At 35.1% G+C, this 22317-nt stretch overlaps 1 protein-coding gene across 8 annotated transcripts in view; it reads left to right on the forward strand.

Annotated features, from left to right (window-relative positions):
• Positions 1-38: 38 nt before the first annotated feature.
• Positions 39-22317, forward strand: part of LOC107216238 — a 40594-nt gene continuing 18315 nt past the window's right edge. For 4 of the 8 annotated variants that reach the window (XR_001525431.2, XR_001525432.1, XM_015653019.2 and 1 more), the window contains exons 1-5: positions 7550-8673; positions 9670-12138; positions 14583-14765; positions 18801-18968; positions 20644-20745. Coding sequence is in view for 6 of the 8 variants with exons in the window: in XM_015653019.2 (XP_015508505.1) it covers positions 8562-8673; positions 9670-12138; positions 14583-14765; positions 18801-18968; positions 20644-20745 (3034 nt within the window). In the remaining 2 variants the exon portion in view is untranslated. The other 4 variants (XM_015653021.2, XM_015653020.2, XM_015653022.3 and 1 more) reach the window with 4 other exon arrangements.

The raw sequence follows: 22317 nt of genomic DNA on the forward strand, positions 1-22317 counted from the left end.
CCAAGGTGATCTGTGTCTTGTTGTCTGTCTGTGCTGTAGTCAAAACTCCCGATGCGGGGGGAGCAAGTACAGTCTCTGATAACAGACTCGGTGCTTCTTTTCCACTCACTTTTACTCTTAGATGAAATTTTAAGAGTACAAAATCTGTGTGGATGAATGGGGATACAATTTAACATCATAATCAATCCAGAACACTGGAGATGCCTTTTTATTCCAGTTTGCCTGTGCACTAAAGAGAATTACCTTCTATTCAGTACATAATTTGAAAATATTAAATATTTTATCTATTTTTATAATGACTTACAGATAGTATAAATAGTAGCTTAATAAAGCAGAAAAATATAATTATATTATGAATTAATAATTAATAATTAGAGAACAGACCAAAATTGATACTTCTACTGAAACTGTAATTTCATGCAATATAATGACATTTTATGAAAGTATAATGCTGGTTATGATATTTTTACTTTGCATTTGTCTCAATAAACATACTTCTTTTAACTCACTTTTCATTCTGGATATATGTGAAAAGTAGAATCATTCCAGTGTTGATTCTATAATTTGAACATTATATTTTCTATAGGAGTGTTGGCAAGTCAGTAAATGATTACGTTGAAGTCTGGAACATGTGAGGGAAAAATGGGTGGATGTCAACAGGCTGATTAAAGGTAGACCAGTCATGATGCCTCATGGAATTAAATATACTAATCAGATTCTGAGCTTAGCAGACAGAAATAGAAAAAGAACTGGAATAAGACTGTGAACATTGCTCCCTCTTTTATCTTTAATTTTAATTAGGTAATCTAATTCATTAAGACTTTTCAGACAAAGCTGACATTTTGTATCCGCTGGGTAATTTAGTTGTTATTTTTATTTTCTGCTTTAGCTGTGAAGAGTTAAATAACTGGTAGTCCTTTATTGCTTCAGTGATTTGAAGAATATGTATATACGGCATATCATTGCTGACTGAATTTGATAGTACAGAAGGCGGTAAGTCTAAAGAAAAAAAAAATTAACTTTTTATCCTATTAAGCCTTAGCAAGACAACCAACCCATGCTTCATGCGCTTAGAAAAGCAAACTGTTCACAGACTGTCCATAACAGCAAGCATCTGAGGAAAATGAATATTGGCTCATGGCAATGGTAAGTATAAAACTTTTTTCTTTAAATTTGACTCTATTAGGTAATATTCTGTAGCTACTAATTGTTACAATTCATCATGGTTTTTATAAAATATGGGAATTCTGGAGATTTTTTTCATAGTGAGAAAATATGACTGTTTTCCTAAATTATGGATTTTTAGGATGGATATTTGATTCCTAAGACTGTATTGATTATCTTATTTTAGCATATAAATACTATACATTTAGTGGTATATAATTTTGGAAATTAAAGCCTACCTGAATGAACTTCTCTTTGTTAGAAATATTGCCTTTCAGCAACCAGTATTTCACATTTGAATATGAGGAGTACTATGATAAGACAACAGAATTAGTAGTCAAGAATGATTACATGTTGCTGAGTAGAGAAGCTTACTTTTGCATTTTTCAGCACTTAAATAAGCCTGGGTATTAATTTTTTTCCTTCTACCATGTCATCATCCTTCAAACTAAGCTAGCTTTGTTAAAGTACATTCTTAGTTCTTTATAAGGAGAGAAGCATTCTAACATTCAGCTGTAGGTATTTTCTCAAGACCTCTGCCAAAGCTAAAAAAGAGTACATGAAATAAGCATCTCAAATTCTTTTGTCATTCTAAATCTAAATTATTCCTTACTTATTTGGTGTAAATTGCTCCTCTGGAGAAAGTGACCCTGGAAAATACTGTGTCTTAGTTTTCCCATTTTAAACGCCAGAAATCAAATCCTAGAAGTTAGGAGAGGGTGACAGATTTTGCCCTTATCGTATTCTATGAACAATGGAAGATTTTCCATGCGTAATTGTAATTTATATTTTATAGTCACAGATATTTTGAAAACAAAAAAACTACCTAATTTTCAAAGAAAATTTTATGGTGTAACTACTGTGCAGGGTTTTTTTGGTGGGCTGAGTTTCAAGTATAAGCAAATACTTGGAATTTACCTGATTTATGTTGAGATGGATGAGGAGTTCTGAAACTCAGATAAATTGGAGTAATTCAGAGACTGAGAAAGAATTATAGTACTATGCTGACAGTAAAATATTTGACTATAGAAACTACATTTCATTATTGGAAATGGTTGTTAATGTATGTTATAGTGAGATTTCTACTAATTTCATGATAAATTGCTGCAAAATATTGGGAGGATATTTCCCAGACCTGCTGTCATTTTTGGTACTGAGAAAGCATGAATTCCATAGATAGCACGCTAAATATCAGATGACAAACTCACTGACATGAACAGGCTAATCCAGCTGATACTCAGTTTAGGAGGTTTTCCTTTGGTTTCTAAAATAGGAGTAGCAGAGGTCCAACAATGTAAACAGAAATGACAATTTATGTGATTTTTAAAATACATTTTCAGAGCTTTTGATGAAGAAAAGTTATTTTATGCAGTAGAAAAAGATGTCATACCCAACAAATTCTGTTCTCTATTTATAAATATGTTTTTACTTATATAATAATTAAATTCATGAACATCCATTGTAGTAAAGTTGAAATATTCATTATTTAGTAATTGTGTTAAAATCATGATGGAATGTTTTATGGATCATTTACAGCACAAAGGCTACCTACTAGTCTTTTGCAGTGTAAGGCAGTGCACATTTTTAAATGAAAGTAAAAATGAAAAATGCTGGCACAGAAATTTAATTTCTCCAACATCTAAAATAAATGCTGATCTTTATTATTACATTATTTTTTCTTTCATTGCAAAAGCTCAAAATAATTGACCAAAAAGCAAGATTGCTTAATAAGTAGACAGCTTTAAAGGAAATGAGTTTTACATAAGATTTTGCAGAATTTAAGAGCTGAAACCTCTTAACTTCTCCCTAAAAAGGTAGAAATGCCTGTGTATATACAGCTCATGATTTCTAATCTGTGTTTCACTACAACTTTGCTGGCACTTGCATTCTCAGTGCTGAGTTAAAACAGTCTTGAAAACATTTGACTGACTGCTATTTTAGTAGCATTTTCTAAATCTTAAGTGAAGAGATCCCTACCTGCAGGGACACAGCTTTAATGTATTGGAGAGAATAATATACCTATTATTTCTTTTCAAAAGATTGTTCAAAATCTATTTAACACTTCCTGTTGTGTCAATTTCTGCTTGTAGAAAAGTCAAAAATAATGCAAAATCTAATTGCATGGGGTTCGGGTTTCCTACATATGCTGATTTATGGCAAATGTGATGTTCTAAGTTGTTTAGACAGTAACCTTCCTTCTGAATCAGAATTGAAGAAATACTGATTGGTGTTTGCAATTTTTTTGTGGTCTGAAAAAAGAGGATCCTGATTTGATGTGCTCTTTAAAAGTGCCACAGCACAATTCATGAAATTAAATGGTTGATCAGTGGGTCCCAGTACATCACCTGTTGCAGACTGATTTCATTGACCCATGTTTTTTCTGTTTCATTTGGATGTTCAGAGTTCAATGGATACTGCCATATATCCACTGAGTTCATTTGACTGGAATCTGATTATCTGTAGACATACAGTTCACATTTTTATTGATTTTGCAAAGTGCTACATGGTACTGTTACAGTCCTTATAAATGACTGCCTGCTTCCTTTTTTTTCTAAACATTTTGCAGACACCTTTTTGAAGACCAGTCTTTTCAGGAAAATTTATAGGTGAACCTATAAGCAAGTGAAAATGGCATCCATTCCAGCTAAGGAAGAATGTGAGAAATACTGCTAATGCAGGCATTTTTGATGGCATATTTTGTATGTGTTTGACATAAAAAACATTCTTTGAAATGAAATATGTTCTGCAGTTCTTCAGAAATATGTGTTAAGAAATTATTCAAATAAAATCATAGTGGCAGCTTGATAAGGAGAAAAGGGCAAAAACTAGAAGGTACTTCAGTAAGATGTAGTTCAATGAGATAAGTAAAAGGTAAATCAGTGATGAGCCCTTTTTACCTACTGTCTGTGGAACTCAAGGCTCTCCCATACAACTCATACTAATGACATTGTAAATTATCTGTGGGGCATCTACCCCAATGTATGAAGTCTAAAGTAGGAAATATTCCACCAACCAATCAGTACAGAGAATAAAAAGAAGAAATCAAGCAGTAAACTTTAGCATTTGCCTAGAGATATTTGAGAATCTCGGATGGCTTTCAATAATTCTATTTGAGTCCCTGGTTCTAACTGTGTCAGTTGTTTCACTGTGAGGCACTGAAACAGGTCACTCAGAGAAGCTGGAGATGCTCCATTCCTGGAGGTGTTCAAGGCCAAGCTGGATGGAGCTTTGAGCAACCTGGTCTAGTGGAAAGTGTCCCTGTCCATCGCAAGGGTGTTGGGATGAGATCATATTTAAGCTGTCTTCCAGCCTAAACCATTCTATGACTGTATAATTCACATGGAAAATTCCAACTTTCATAATTAGAGGAGAGGAACTAAGCAGTAAGAGACTGGACCACACATAGCTTGTAACTTGAGAAGCAAAGTCAAAGAAATTATAAGTATGGAATACAAGCATATTGTGAAATACAAAGAGACACAATGGAAATGAACAAGAATAAAATTCAATGTAATTAAGTTCATCTAGGGAAATGGGGACAAAAAGTAGGATTCTGAATCAAAAGATCAACAGATCAGAATGATTTAATATTGAAAGACAGAAGGCAAGAGAAGTAAAATAATCTTGTTTGAGAAAGGCTTGTTTTGGTATGTTGTGACAACTTTGTTCTGTAGACTGTGAGCACTGTAGAATTCAGTAGGGAAGTATTCAGTAAAGTACCACTGAATATGTTCATAGCAAAACCTTCTACAGCAGATGATATTGAATTGTAAGTAAGAGACTTACAGTCTAAAAGGATAGTTTATATTATCCTGATAGAACTTAAAGTATTTTACAAAGGTGTTGTGTCATCACACCATTCCAATTCAGTATCAGCAAATATATTCTCCATATTTTCCTTTCTTTTTTTTTCCTTTGTCTTTTCTGACAGTCTTGTCTTTATAGATTCACTGAACATGTTTTTTTCTTATTTTCACATAAAGTCTCCACAATTTAAGTATATAACCATAAAGTAAAATAACTCTTGTATTTTCAAATTTATGTCCAATCAGTGTTTTTAAGGTAGCTTTTCCTGCATAACAAGATGAACTCAAAGGCATTCATTACAGAAGTGTTTTGGGGTTTTTTTTTGCTTTTATTATCACAGAGCTTATCATCATCTGGATGAACCTGAAGGAAAGAGCATTACAGATGTTACCCACAATGAGAATAAACACATTCTAGACAGTGTATTCTAGACCTGTATTCGCAGTGTGATATGAATAAGAACGTTTCTAGTAATCTTTTACTCAAAATTAGGATATTGTTATTCTGAGCTAACCAGAGCACTAATCTACGTAGTAAGAATAACCTGTCATGTAAGGAACTATGTCAACAGACATTGGCTTCCATCCAAGCAAATGCTGAATGCCTCTATTCCCAGCTAAGCTAATTTGGCTTATATTCATCTAGTGTCCAGCAGTGGACAAAATAGTTCCTAAGGCAAATTTTATCATGCAGTCCTGATAGTTCTTACAACTAATCCTTGCTCAAGTCAATAGGTGTGCTTGTGAGTAAGACTGAAGGTGATGAGATTCCTTATTCTCTTATCGCATGTCAGCTCCAGGACCAATGAAACAAGAGTAGACAAAGACAATGTGTGGGTAACATAAACAAAAAAAGCAAATAACTGGTGCCTCTTCTGGTATGGTAGACCTTAAAGAAGAAAGGATAAATTAACATGTGTAAATGTTAGGCATTTACGTATGGGCAGCAAAACTATTTGCATCATTAAGTTGTTTCCAATGCTTTTTGAAATTTAAGGTATCAACAATTAAACACACTGCAGGTACAATAAAAGTAATATGTAAATACTATAATTAATATCCAAGAGCTGATAAACTTAATCATGAAAACATTAGAGCTGGTAAAATTAATCACAAGTGGACACCGCAAATAATAATTCTAATTTTGATCTACTTACTACCAATTACAGAAATTATTTTTAAAAATGCAGCCCAATCATCCTTAAACTATATTGTAAATCTCACCTTTGACAATCAAGCAAAATCTGTAATCCTACCTCTATAAACAACTGTGACCTGTGGCTATTTCTACTGATGGTTTCATAGCTTCTTGCTCAGAGTTTTAAATTTTAGACGGTATTAGATCATTTCCCAAAACCCTGTCATGCAGAGAATCAACACTATCTACCTTCAGTACTTTCAGTGTCCCATGATACCAAGTACACATGAATTTGAATAGTAGTAGAACTATTGATCATCTCAGACACAGAATTCCTTCTGCAAAGTCAAATTATATTCTACCATTAAGAAACCTGACAATATTGGTCATTTCAACTGTGAAGAGAAACTGAAATTAATATGGTTTTCTTTATAACTTTATAACTCTTTATAACTGATCTACAATCCTTTCTATCTCCTTAATATTCAAGCATCTTTCTTGCAGTAATTCTTTCTGGGGTTTTAGATACTTTTTTATTCTTCAATCTATCTTCAACCAAGCAAACCTTACCCCCAAAGCCTTCATAATTCAAATCCACTGCTAACTGATTACAGATATGCCTATTATTCTTTCCTAAAAGTTAGGCTTTAAACACTTTATGTAAAAATGTGTCTCTGGCCTTATCTTGCATTCAGTAAAATTCAGAATTTGTTTAAAGAGTATTCTGTGGTGCATACAACCTTAAAAGTAACCATCAAATGTAAAGAGAAACTAAAGTAAAACAGGCAACTGTTTTTGATCTGCAGATAGTTTTTAACGGCATTTTAGCAGTGACAATTTGAAACCATATTTACTATATTGAGGTTAACCATTTAATTCCTGACTACAGAATAGGGGAAAAAAACCCATGAAAATGGAATTCCCAGAGAATGATTAAAAGCAGTATAGCTGATGCAAGTATTTTGGAAATACAACATGAAGGTCAGGAAGGTGAAGGGAAGGAATCGAATGTATAGCATCTTCCTTAAGCTGAATTGAGGGAATTCCTAGAAGTAAAAGCATTTTCTCAGTTGCACCTTAGTGAAATATAACCAAAACCTCAACTGTAAGTCACATTAGGGTTCTGTTAGTTCCTAAAGTCATGAATATGTGCATCAATCTGCAGACCTTATATATGACACCTGAAATATGAGGTTGCTACTCATGGCATACTTGCATATGTAACTCTTTAAGAGAATATTGACTTTTTTCTGGAACTGATGGGCCCTCCCTCATTCCCTACATTACAAATAGGTACCAGTCCTAGTGCTTGCCTCTGTGTCCTTTAAAACCTTGTATTTCATTTTAAGCTTATTCTTCCTACTGAAAGAAGAGTTCAGTTGGTGGGTTTGGCTGTCTGTCAAGCTTTGACTAAAGCCTCCTGGAAAAAGTAGAGGTATATCTTCATACTGAAACTGAGAATGTAAACATTCCAAAATTCCTGCTATGAAATAAGTACATGAATTTCCCAGTCTCCCTGTAGTGTCTTCCAAAAAGACAGAGGAGAATTGCCTATATTTTCCAACCAGATAGTGAATGTACACTGGCATATTCATTCAGGCCTCAAAGAAAAAAAAAATTCAGACACGGAAATTACTGTGTCTTGAAAAAATTTCTTTCCAGTTGTTTGGCGTGTATGTATCATGTATCATCTGTCATGTACGTATCATGTATCTATGTATCATGGTGTCGTGGTTTTAAACCAGTAACTAAAGAAATTACACATGGCATACAGCAATGCATAATATTAGTCTTAAAATGTCAATACAATTATTTTAAAAGCTTTATCCTTATAACAAGATTCACATATCCTCATTATACCAGGTAAGTTAGTGGCCTTAAAAATTCACTCACACTCCTTCCATAGTGATATATTTCATGTTCTGATAAACAGACATCAGAAGACTATTATGACAAATAACACTTGTAATTAGTTGATTTTTCCAGCAATAACTCTATTGATCTCCAAGACCATGCCTGTGATGTATTATGTGTTCCAATAGTTCTCACTTCAAAGAATCCTGTCTCAGGAGAAAAAAACTGTTATTATTAAGTATTTTATTACACATATAAATAAGACTGAATATAAAATTAATGCTTAAAACAAAGTATTCATCTCAAAAAATCTGAATCAGATAAAATCATAGACTGTAAAAGGTCACCCAACACTCAAAGCTTCCATAGACTTTAAAGGGTTTTAGTTCAGGCCCTATAACTGAGACCATGAGATCTTTATTTTAAGCTATTTTTTTTAAAATCTTCAGAAGTGGTTCCTAAATAACCAAAAGAAGAAATAAATACATTAGAACCTGCTCTAGAACTTTTTCATTTTTTATTATAACAAGTTACAATAAAACAAGTTAGAAAACCTGACAGAAAGCAAAACTATTTCAGAGAAGCTTTCTCATTATCCAATGTTTTCCCTTCCACACAGAAAGCTAGAACACAGATGCCCTCGGTTCTTAGAAATGAGTAGAAAGAAAAGAAAAAGCTGCAAGAGCAGAAAGAGCTCTGATTCCAGAGAATGTAAGTTTACAGAAATATTTAATATAAAGTAAAATCAACAGGAACATATGTGGCTGTTCTTAACTTACTCATCAAGATAGAAATTCACCTTTGTGCTCAAAGCTGTTTGTCAGATTGGAAATATTTACACTTAAGTGTGGGTACATTTAGGCAATGTCTTGTTTGGTTTTTTTTATTTTAGTTGAGCTTCTATCTTGGCTGTTTTTGGTAAAGGCTTTCTGAATATATTTTGGTTACATTTCTTCAAAATCTCATCTTTCTTGGTGTAAATCCCAGTGTTGTCTTAGCTTAATAGTTTGTTCTAATCCTGTTTATGCAGATATCATTATGAAACTGTTATCCTATAATGCACATGACCTATGCTAAAAAATGAACAAAGCAAGACAGAATTTTATGAAATCTTGTCTAGTACAGCCAGGAAACATTTTATTCCACTTAGATCAGGTAGCTGTGAGTCACATCTCCTGGAAATGTGCCACTGACCTGCTGTCTGATTGTGATCATATTAATTAATCCCTTTGTTTGCTCATCTGTGAAGGGATTATAAAAGTCAACTTGGGTAGAATTTACCCAAATTGCAAGGAGGCAGTGGGATGTTAATTGATCCAGTGTGTTCACCGAAACAAAGTAAATACTAGGAGGAGTAATACAATTTAAAATGTTGTTCTTATTATAATCAAATAGAATACCTTATGCCCTAAAAAGCTCAAAAATTTATTTTTAAAAAGTACAAATATATTGAATTTCTCAAACCAGAGTGAATTAATGTGGCCCACCTTGTTTATCTGATTTCACATTTTTTAGCAGATCACTTGACACATCAGATGACTTGACAAAGCAAGTTAATACTGAAATTAAAAAAAAATGTGGAAAATACACTAAATCTTAAAGAGAGTATAGGCATTTTCTATGAAAACTGTCTCAAAGTTAATCACACAATTATGAAACTGCATACCAAATCACAGGAATTTTTTTTCTTTTTTTACCTTAAATTAGGTGCACAGTTGTCACCCATTTGTAAATGCCAACAAAGTGTAGGAAGCCTTGAAAATAGAGCACATGAGGCTCTTTCTCACTGCACAGAGCCACTGGATATAAAGGGTGCTGAAGAAGATGGAAAAGATAATGAAAACAAGAATCAGAGTAGCTCAGATGTTTTTGAAAATAGACACCTTAATAATGTATCAGACAGTGAAACAGAAGGGAAGAAGGAGAAAAACTGCCCTCCTAAAATTTTCTCACCTCAGCAAGATGAAATCCTAGCTACAGTAACTTTTAGTGAGTCAGACAGCTCATCCAAAGGAAAAATTACACTGTGGGGCAAGCCAGATTCTTCAGATGCCATCAGCTTTGCCACTGGAAAGATTTCTGCAGAAGTAAAACATGGCTCTTTTAATGTGAAAGTAGAGATTAAGAATATTTCTTTGTTTGATTCTGGAACAAAAGTTGTGGATGAAAAAAGGAAAAGTTCAAAGAACAAGAAATGTCATGAAAGACAGTGCCAGAAAAGTCAGTGTTCAAAATGTTCAAAATACCAGTGCCCTTCAAGTGATCACTCAGCAGAGCACAGTGGGAAATACAAGGCATCGTCTAAGCATAAAATTCAAACTGCAATCAATGAAAGTGTCTCCCTAGAAATGAACATTGAAACAAAGGACATTCAGGTGGAATATACCAGCAAAAAGAAAAATCTGAAAGTTAACCTCAAAGCTGGTGAGCAGGCACAGAGTAAACCACTCAACAGGGAACAGGAAGATATGTATTGGAGTGAAACAGATTATTCTTTAATAGAGCCACTGTGTCATACAGACTGTAAGTCATCATTTAGCTATCCTGAAGAAGCAGATTATGCATTCCCAGATGGATATACGCTTCTCCCTCCACCTAAAGAATTTGCTGACTGTGACAAAATGCACCTGGATACAATTGCAGAAGGTGTATCTTTCTACCCTGTTAACAGCAGAAAGGAATCTGATGATCTCACTACAGCATTGAGTATTTGGGGGAAAGAAAGTTATTTCTGTAAACTTAACACAGAGGACTATGAAGACCACACCAATGAAAAGGAAGATTTTTCAAAGGATAAAATACTTTTCTCAAAAATAAATAATGCTAATTGTCTTGTAGCTATTAATACCTTGCATAATATAAACAATGGGAAAGAATGTGTTAGCAATGTATTAGGTCAAGAAAGAAATAGCTGTGACAAACACAGAGACATGGGGCCAAAAACAGCAAGAAGAAAGTCTTTCCCGGATACTACCCTGGAGATACCATCACCAGTTCACCCTAGAAGGGATTCTGGCTTTTATTCACTGCCATCCTTAAACGTATTGCTTAAGGAGACCAAAGCAGGAGATGTCCATAACAGGAACTCACATATTCCTGCTAAATATAAGGAACTTTGTAAGTGTCCTGACTTGACCTCCTCTCTGACAGAGCTTTGCAAGTCTCCCAACTTGACCTCCTCACTGAGAAATTTGGGAAGTCTTAAGTCTTCATATCAGTATGCTTTCACATCATTTGACCGTAATATTACCATTTATCCATCTGAGCCTGAAGATGTCTGTCTAGATGGCACTTTTTTACTGAATCACTATGCAGACTGTGTGGGAAAAGATGAAGAAACAGAAGAAACATTAATGGAGAGTCTTTGTTCCAGTGGTACTATATATGACAAAAAAGAAAATGGCCATGAAGAGCCTCTGGGAAACCTATCCATGTGGGAAGAAGATTTTGAGTCTACTGAAGCTTTAGATAAAGAGAAGTCAGAGTATAACTCTGTAGAAAAACATGTTGAATGGCAAAACAAAGCTCTCCTGGTACAAGCCTCTCCACTTTCTACAAGCCCTCCAGGTGAATTTGTTAATGGCAAAGAAAGTACTAATTATGCCTCAACAGAAAGCATCCCAAAACAAAGTTCAGTTTTACAGTTAAATGTTCACCCACCTTATGCAGAGTCTGAGGTAACAAATAAAAGGAGAGAGTCAGTACTGACTGACCCTCCACTGATAACTGGAGAAGTAGAAGGAAGACTTGTCCAAGGTGACAGTAACCTTACTTGCAGTGTACAAGAAAGATCCTTTCTGTCATCCTCGTTGTTAGATCACAAAGAGCATGGCATGAATAAAACATTGGAAAGCCTTTCTGAGGTACAGGACATATCTGGAGATGTCCTTTTTGAATCTGATTCCCATAACAATTTGGCACTGGCTTCCATATTACCTACCCCTTCAGTATGCACAGAAAAGGAAGAGAATTTGACAGAACATTCAAACATTACGCAAAGATTGGGGAACTTTTGCTGTAAACAGTCAGTTGATGACAGTTTAAGGAGAGAGCCTGGAGCAAATCAACTATCTCTGTTAGTCAAGTCCAATTTTGAAGAAATTGAGTCAAATTTTGAAATGAAAGATTTTTATGAGAATGCAGATATCTCATCATCAGTAAAGCAGATTAGTAAAGGTAGGTGCTATAAGACTTTTCAAGTTAATATCACACACCTTTTGCATTGGAGCTTTTGTGACATCTGTTTTCTTGAAAAATAAATGTATATTGAAAGTTTACAATGATGTTGTTATGATACGTATTTGTCCGTGAGGTTATGCCTATAACTCCATATGCAGTTATCCTGCTGAGGATTCTAGGAACCATCTTGCAGAGTCAAGAAACCTAAATTTGAAAAAAATAATAATAAATTAATGCAGCTTTGATCAAAAAGCAGTTTTTACATTAAACTCTCCATCTGTCCTATACATCTAGTGAGAGAAGCAACTACCATTGCAGGAAGTGATAGTAAAAGCAGTTGCCATGTGATATAAACTCAGAGCACTCAAATATGAACTCAGTGTTTAAAACATATGGCTTTCAAATCCATTATCAATATGAATACTGAATATATATGAATACTAAGTACATCTCAGTCTTAAGTCTGGCTGAATATTTTCATGGAATGACCATAAGGGATCCTTTAACCTGCTTTTCTTCTCTCTCTTATATGTTTGAAAAAACTGCATTAAAAAAGGCTTATTTTTAATAGCTAATATTTTACAAAATTTCTTGTCTTCCTTTTTATAATCTATCTACCTGTATGCATAACTGGTCATTTGAAAGGAGTGTTTTGAACTATAAAATTATTAAACTATCCTGGGACATAGCACAATACAATGTGAGCCTTTTACATTATGAATATGTACACACATATATATTGTTGTAATATCACTCCAAACACTTTAGTTTTATTTTTATAATATCAACCCTTTTATTTGCAACTATATCTCAGATTTACCTCTCCAGCAGATTAGGAGGTTAAGAGGTTTATACTGTTGAAAAATATACATTTTATTATGGAAAATAGCTTATATAATCCCAGTTCAAAGCAGCTGAAGTTTTTTAGTTCTTGTAGTTCGCCATACCTGCAAAAAAGACTGGTATGACCTCTGTGGCTGTCTTGTTTGGCATTGGTAATGGAAATTTTAAAAAATACTTAGTCTATATAAACTACATAGATATACTACATAGATAAATACTGCTATATAGACCGATATCTCAATATTAGTATCTCAATACCAATATCTCAGTATCAATATATAAAATAGAGAATTGATGAAATGGAAACCTCTATAGAACGAGGTATAGAACTAAGATACTAAAGGAAAACTGCATGCCAAAATCCTTGACTTCCTGGACATTAGACCTAAATGGCTAAGGGCACAGAACAGAAGTAAGGTGTAGCTATGTCTTTAATTTTTATTTTATTTTCTCTTATTTTATTCTCTCTTCCCTTTTGCCCCTTGCTAAGAATTATCTGTGTGGGTTCTTTCTCATACCTATCATCTCACTTTGGCCCTCTTTTGGTCCAGGGTCATATTTTGATTTTTCTTCATTCCTAGCAATGCTATGGAGGTCCTACATTAAACAAATAAATGTGTACATCCAGAATAAATTTTACTCATTAATATGAATTTAAATCCACTTTTAGTTTGAGACTAGCAGCCTACTTTGCCAAGACACTGGGCAGTGTAGGACTTCTGGAGTTTAGTAATCCAGTGACTGGAAAGCAAATATGTCATTTTTCAGCAGAGAGTGAGAATATCTAGAGCAGAGGAGAAGAGACGCCTCTATGATAAACAGAATGGGGGAAAGGTGATCTAGAAGTCTCTTGGTGTTCTGGAGACTTCATAATTGTACCAGAGAGAAAAGGACCCATGTAAAGGGTATTACAAGGACACTGCAAGAGATAGGTTTCCTAACTCTCAGCAATGGTCTGGAATAGTGCCTTGGAATGCCCTTGCCCATTACATATGTCTGTGATGAATATCTGGCTGAAGCCAGAAAAAGGCTGTACAGTCATGAGTGTACAATCATCCTCCAGTGAGCCTGTGAAGGCTGGACTTTCTCCCTATCTGCCCTTGCCAGTGGCTACAGTCACATTTTCAGAACAGAATATAACACAAGATCTGTTTTACAATTGTATATGAAATAATACTACAACAAGTAAGTTTATTCTGCCTTAAAAAGAAGGAAATCTAAACCACAAAAATCTTCATGCATGTCTTGCAAGATTATTAGTGTTCAAATAGGAGTTTATATATCTATCTACTGGCCGCTTCAAAAATGTAAGATGTTAAACAAGATCCATGAGTAATTTACAAGTTTCTACATTAAAATAGTGATGAACAAATGACTATGTAGGTATTTAACTAGAGATACTTCTACTTCTTGCTGCATAAAGGCCTTAAGCAGTCTAAAATATATACTTCCTGAATATTTTCAGTATTATTTGGTATTTTCATATATGTGTTGGTTAGATTATTCTTGTATTTAGAATGTAGAAATATTAAACAGTAAAAATACTTGTACAAGTCGGGTCACATATTTCTCACAAACAACATCTGGTTATTACTTAGACTTGAAATCAGAAATTAATGAAACCAGAAAGTTACCTTTGAAGAAAGATACCAGATCAAGTGACAGTTCCCAGGAAGATGCAATAGACCAGTGGGCCAGAAGACGGAAACAGTTCAAAGACAGCAAAAAATGCAGTTCAGCTGGAGGAAGCTCCATAAACAGCACAATCACTGAGGGATCAAGTGAGTACTTTATTATTACACTTGGGATCTTTCCCCTTTTTGTGATTGACACTATGACAAGGCTTTCAACTAAGGAAATTAGCTGCAGTTTACTATCTGAGTGTTTGTGTTAGTCATTTTCATGAGTAACATGAAGCATCCTTTCCCATTCGTTAAGCAAACAATCTGACTAAAAAAAACCCACTTGATTCTACCCTGCATGTTCATGGTAGAACATGTTCAAATAATATGCTCAGATAATATTAAGAAAAACTCTAGGCACAAACATGTAATCACATGGCAGCAGGTTTGAGGTTGTATCAAAAATTGTAATCCTGATATCTACTTATGTTGAAGCTGTGCTGAGCTGGGAGTCTTTCTCTCCTCACAAAGGTAACCACCCGCTCCAACTTTAATCTAGGCTTGTTGCCTAGATTGTTATTCGCTGTGACTCATAACTGTCTCTTTAAGAAATCTGTCACCTTGCCACATGCAAATTCATCAGCTTAAACTTCATGGGAAGGAAATCTAAGATGAACTTCTTAGTGAATTTACATTTCATGCAGATGGAGCCATCAAGCAAAAATTGCAGTCTAGGAGGAGAATTTGTAGTATTTCTTAATGCCACCTCTCCTCTTGTTTTGCTATTTTAGTAATATATAAGACATACTTAGTAATGGTGAAGAAATGTGCATTTCCCTGTGGAAATATTTTGTGTTACAATGACTACTTTTGGTACAGGAAATTTTATTTGTAGATATATAACCTCCTCTTTGAAGAAGAGAAAATACAGCCTGTAGAAGACTCTCAACTCTAAGACTTCAGTGCAGGTCTAATAGATGATAAACTATAAATATGTTGCATACCTGTACCAAAGAGGTAAATCCTACATCAACAGAGCCTCAATTCACTGCCCAAACATAGATTTCAGTTGCCAGCTGGGATACCAAGAGAGGCCTGAGATATGTGAACCAACAGGGAAGCCAAGCCTTTTTGAAGTATTAATTGAACAGCAAGAAGGATACCCTGAGGTGTCTGATATGGTACAGGCTGCCTATGTTCAGGTAACTGAGCCAGTTCCTAAAGTTTAAATGCCTATTACCAAAGAAGGCATGACTGACATTTCACATGAAAATAAAGAAGCTCTTTATTGGTAGCAGTTTTCATTACCTGCCCCTGAAACAGACTCTAGGCCATCATATTAGGACTAGAAAGTTACCATGTCAAACCACCTGAGCACAAAAATACCTACCAGAAGCTATACACACCAGGGTAAACTGTTCCTTGATTTCAACAGTAATGTCTCTTGAATATAAAGCTGGACCATAAATTTTACTAAGTCAGGCACATATTGGTTTCATAGAGAAAGAATATATATATATATATATATATATATATATATACACATTTAAGAAATCAAGGAAGTCAAAAAAGAGCAAGTTACAAGAGTTAAAATTGCTTTCCTTGAGACAAAGTTTTGGGTAGCACAATGCTACCCAAGTTTGAATGGCAGCCTTTAAACAATGGAAGTATTCCTGCAGCTCTGAGACATATACAGAGAAGCTGGGGGAACCCAGAGGTTTCCCTGCAATTCCTGGAAATCTCAAGGATGCAGATGACTTGCAGCACAGCACTGTCCTTGTTAGTGCTAACAAACAGGATCCTCTGTGGCATCATTCATGCTAACACAGTTAACACAGGGCAAAACAAAAGTCAAAGATAAACCTTGTTCCTGGTGCAATTAGACGCAACTTTGCTGTGCAATGGACATAGTATCACAATCCCACAAGCCTGACTGCAATTCGGTCACTGGAGTTCCTCTGAAAACACATCAGACAATTATTTGTGCTTACACACATTGTAGAGAGTTGAGCCTCTGAATAGAGAGGGTTAACAAGTTACCAGATTTTACTGCCTGGCAAGGTGGGCACAGAGCACATCCACAAAAAGGCAGTAACTACCCAATCTGAAGCTGGTTTGAGGGGAGATGTAGATAATAGAAATCCCATACTTACTTTATGAGGCCATCCTCCATGTAAATGTCAGCATAGAATGACTGGTCATCATTGACTATTTGCCCTCCTTTAATAAGGAGACGATCACTCTGAAAAGGAAAAAGCACAGCAGCTGTCAGTAGCAGGTAATACACATGCTTCATTCACTTTTGACTGAGAGGGTGGTTAGACACTGGCACAGGCTGCCCAGGGAGGTTCCAGATGCCCCAACCCTGTCAGTATTCAAAGCCAGGTTGGTTAAACCCAGGGTGGTCTCCAGAACAGGTGACTGAGCAGACAATTCTGTCACAGATTCTTACATTTTGGATACTATGCTGTAGGACTGAGACTTCTGTCCCTTTTGGTTTATTACCTTGACCGTTCCACTGTGTTGGCAGACCCGAGACAACTCTGATTGTCATATGGAAGCAGCAGCTCCTTACATTCTTACTTCCAGCATCCAGGGGGGAAGAATTTAAATGTGCTTGTTTTTGACACACCAGTTTGATGTCTGTTCTGAAAAGTCAAGGAGAAAAGAAAAATGTTTTGGCATAATTCCATACTGTCAGCATGGCAGTGTGTATATTTTGCCCATTTGTCACATTTTAACCTACTCTAACTCTACTACAATTATAAAAATTCAGCATTAAACTGGCAAAATACTGTGCTGTACTGAGTTGTTTGGTGCTAGTCTAGGTTTTAATTTATGCATTCATGGTAGCAAGGTAAAATGACCTTTAAACATATTAGCATAGTAATATTTATTTATTTGTCTGTTTACTAGTAGCTTCTTATACAGTTAAGCATGTCATCTCATACTTTCAACATAATAAGGGAGCAGCCAGTGGATTTTTATTTTATTTGTCTAGATAGAGTATTTGTCTAGATAGACACAACTGAGCACATTTTCTAAGTGACGAAAGGACTGCCACTTAGATGTATTCAGGAAGTGACTTCCCAAACAAATATAACTTTAAATAAAGACAGATTTTTATCTTTGTTTTTAAACTGGAAATCATTTTACATCAAACAAAGGATAAACAAAGCATACAGAGCCTTCCTCCAGCTGCATTAAATCTAGCTGCATTATACCAGGCATTTCATACTGAAATTTCATACTGAAACGTGACGTTTTTTCCACTCAGAAAACTTATCTTTTCAGTCCACTTGTTAGCACAGCATCTGATGATGTATACTTATATATAACTTTCACCATCCAGTCTTAACTTTGAAGTTCCAACTCCTGATCTACTTTGGATGTTATCAGACTATTACACAACCTTTTTATTCACATTCAACTTGTTGTTTATAATCTGTCACAGGCCACAGCTGCCTGACATCCTATTGCCTTGATAGCCCTAACTTTAGCGGAGAACTAGAACTGTCATCCATCTCCATGTGAACTCACTGCAAGACACTGTGAATATAAATTATTATAAAATATGAATCTGAAAATCCTCATAACACATAACACATCATACAAATATTCAACAGCCTATGAAGAAACTAGCAAAGAGTTCTATGGTAAAAGAAAAAAAAAAACATTACCACCAAATTGTTATTTCCTCACCTTCTTTTTTTAAAAAAAAGGTCTTATGTCTGAAAGAGCTAAGATTAAGCAAACAGAAAATATGGCCATCAATGCCCCTGTCATGGAAGATACTTTTCATCTTTTGTCTTCTGATATGCACTGAATTCATACTAAATTTCTAGAAGATTTGTTTGATTTCCTAATCAAATGGGTCACATAAGATAGCTTAAGAACTAACTAAAGCCAGATTTGTCTTAAAGAGTTGCAGCTCCTGTTTTGACTTCCCTTCTTACTCAAGTCCAACGTGCATTAGCCTCCAGTATTGTGATCTTATATTTGGAAATCCTTGCAGACTTCTCCTTTAACAGCAGCAAAATTGAGGAACTCAGTAAAAACATTACCAACAGTTAATTAATATACAACAATATTAAGAAGTTTGTGGCACTTCTTCATGCTGGGTGGCTCAGGTCTCTTATTCTTCATGAATTTTCTCTCCTGACATAACTTTTACTTGTTTTATCATCATGACAGTAAATTCAGAAGATGCTCGATCAGTAGATCTGGGACTATATTCTGAAAATGAGGACAGAGGTTTTTATACAGAAAACTTTCATTCTGCTTCCTGGGTTTTCAGAGGAGATGATGTCTCTCCAGATAACAGTCCTAGATGTCTCAGCAAAAGACCTAGACCAGTGGCAAGTAAGTTGGCTACAGCAACAGGTAATAAATGGTGTGAAAATGGGTACTCTGAGGATTTCAGGAGAACAACATTTTGGAGAAGATACTGGTCACTTATGCAAAAAATGGGAAAAGGAGCAATCCAAGAATCTAAAAGAGTATTAAAAAATAAATAGTTCTTATTTAGCTATTGTCTTGCAAAATATCATCATTGATAAACTGGTAAAGGTGCATAACTAAACCTCATGAGATAAGGATAGAGGCGATGTAATTCCATGACTTCTCATATTCTTCTTCATAGAGATATTTATGGTCAAAAAGTGGATATAAAATCTGTTTTACATCAAACTTTCAGAAATAGTTGATCCAGAAATAAAATAGTTATTTGTTATGAGTATGGAGGGTTGTTCTATTCATAGTTTAAATCTGTGCAAACAGATATAGTAAGCAACTTTTTTCTCGGGGATGGGAGGTTTCTCAGAGGTTGTTACTCAAAAGTAACACAGTTCAAAGAACTAAGACAAACACCCCTATAGCTACCCCTGTAGCTTTCTAGGGAATTGTTTGTTATTGGAGCTTATAAATCATTCATAATATGAGAGAAAACAAATGTCTTCTATAAATCTGATACGAAAAATTTCCCTTAACACACATGAGAATATTCTGGAAAACCATTTTTGGTTACTTCTTCTCTCAGGGGCAAGCTCAGAACTTCAGCAGGATAGTTAAAGTCAGTATTGAAGTATCTATTTTGGACAGGTAGCATCAATTGGCCTGTTAGTAAAAGAACCTTTAAAGCATTTTCTTTGTCTTCCAAATATTACACAATCTGAAGACAAAACAGTTATCATAAATTACTATTGAATTGGCCTCCATTAAAAAAAAAAAAAAACAAAACCAAAAACAATGCAGTAAGGTAGTCAAATTATCAAAACCAGAGGTTCCAAGAAATCAAATTTACACTGAAGTTCTTCTCAAGCACAATATTTGCTAAAGAACCAGGCCATTTAAGTCAGAATAATAATACGATTAGACTCTAAGAAAAATATGGAAGTAGGCAATTAGACCCTGTTCTTCCTTTTTACTGGGGCTGATCCCTTTAAGTGTTAAATTCTGCTGAGTTGAAAGAGATTTCAGCCCCACCTTGGCAGAAGATGCCACCGTGGCTGGGGAATTCGAACTACGGGAATGGAAGGCAGTGTGGGAGTGTGGAGTGGCACGATAAACAAAAGAAGAAACTATCCAAAAGATAGAGGCATTTTGAAATATAAAAAGAATGAAACTACAATAAACAGATTTAAACCCATTTGAGAAATTAGAGTATATTTTGTATTTTCAGCATAGAGGCACAGAGACCACAAGGGTTTTTCTCTCCCAGAATAACATCAGTAGAGTGGAATACCTGAATACTTCAGCTTTTCATTACAAAGTCCAGCAGCTTAATTTAAACTGCTGTCTGCCTATGCCCTAACATGAATGATATTTGATCTGTTCCAGTGTGAAGGGTGTCTGTGTCTGAGGACCAGCACTAAATAGCCAGGAGTGATACTGAAAGACCCCAACCATTTGTAGAATCAGTACACTGATCTGTTACACTGGGTAACACTCAGTGTCTACAAAAAGTTTTAAAAACAGACTGCAGCATATTAAATTGAATGTGTAGAGGAAAAAAAGGTATCTTTCTTCCTATCTCCAGTTCGAGAAAGAACAGTGAAGATTGCTAAAGGAACTGGCAATTACCCTTGGGGTTTCAGGATCCAGTTCTCAAAGCCTATCCTTGTGACTGAAGTTGACACAAGTAAGTTAACAACTGCTTAATTTCTCCTGTGGAAATATATAAAAAATAAATGCATAATGTTGTGATATACACTGATATAATGATATATATATGTACATTATATAATATGATCTAAATAGTATAGAACATCTGTTTTATAATAATTTATAATATAGAAGTACAGAATAATTTCCATAATTACTGAGTTCAAGGTGTTAAATTGCATGAACTGCTCATGAACAGCTGTCTTAGAGCCCTACTATCCCTAGGGGTAAATCAGACTCCACTGCCCTGTCTTCTTCCGTGTCAGTTCATACCTTGTGCAAGTGCTTGGATTCAGCTTCCCTCGAGATGCAAAATCTAAATCTTTTGTAGGCTGACATCCTTTCTTTCTAAAGAAGCCTTTAGAAATGAAAATGAGGATGCAGTGATCCTTCTAATATTTCTAAAAATCTTATTGGCTAGGGATGCTTCTGATTGCATCCATTCAGCCACCTGTCAGTCTTGACAGGTGGGGTGTTAACTTATTCCAGGAATTATGATGATTGTAAGGAACCCCAAAAGAAAGTCCAAAATCCAAGTGACTGAGCAAAAAATGGAGGATGGTTTTCCGTAAAGAGGAAATGTAAGATACTGCCTCTAGAAAAGAATGAGCTAGATGTACTGTGCCTTAATAATGGTTGGCACTGTTCACTCAGGAATGACATCTTGGGAGTCACCACTGAAAAGTCTGAAATCATTGGCTCTGTAAATTATGCTATTTTAGAAATCTGGCTAAAAGCTGACTCAGTCAGTAACACCAGAGAGAATGAGACACAAGGCAGTCTGTCATTTTACTGCTGCCTAAGACCTTGGCTCATCCAAATTTAGAGCACTGCTTGCTCCACTGCTCTGCATCTCAGGACAGGCATAGTAGAATTAGAAAAAGAGGAGAAGGTACAGGAGGCTGGAATAGATTCTTACTGAAAAAAGCAGATACTATGAAAAATGTCATTCCACACAGAGAAGACTAGTGCATGCCTTCTGGCATGGCATCTGAGAATAGCTCTGTCACTATTACCAGATTATTATTATTAGATTGTCCATCATCCTGACAACACTTGGAAAGCCTGTGAATTCAGCAGGCTGTGAGTTCAGAAGTTTTTCATCTAAGTACAAATAAAATCATACATCATGCATACAATAGCTCTGACACTTATCAATTAATCCCAACTAGTTAAAATTAAGTATATTTAATACATATTAAGTACATTTTATATCACATTTTTCTTCATAGTTTTCAAATGCAGTTGCTTTAAAACAGTGACAACATAAAAAAATGGGGTTATTTTCAGACAAGCTTGTTATTGTATTTTATAAAAATATAACTTATTTCACTGGGAAGAAATTCTTCCCTGTGAGAGTGGTGAGGCACTGGCACAGGTTACCCAGACAGTCTGTGGATGCCCCATGCCTTCAAAAGTTCAAAGCAGAGTTAAATGAGGCTTTGAGCAACCTAGTATAGTAGAAGGGGATTGGAACTAGATGATCTTTATGGTTCCTTTCAGCTGAAACCATTCTATGATTCTGTAATGAATATTTTATTAATATTTT

This window comes from Parus major, chromosome Z, assembly GCF_001522545.3.
Source record: "Parus major isolate Abel chromosome Z, Parus_major1.1, whole genome shotgun sequence".
Classification (NCBI taxonomy): domain Eukaryota; kingdom Metazoa; phylum Chordata; class Aves; order Passeriformes; family Paridae; genus Parus; species Parus major.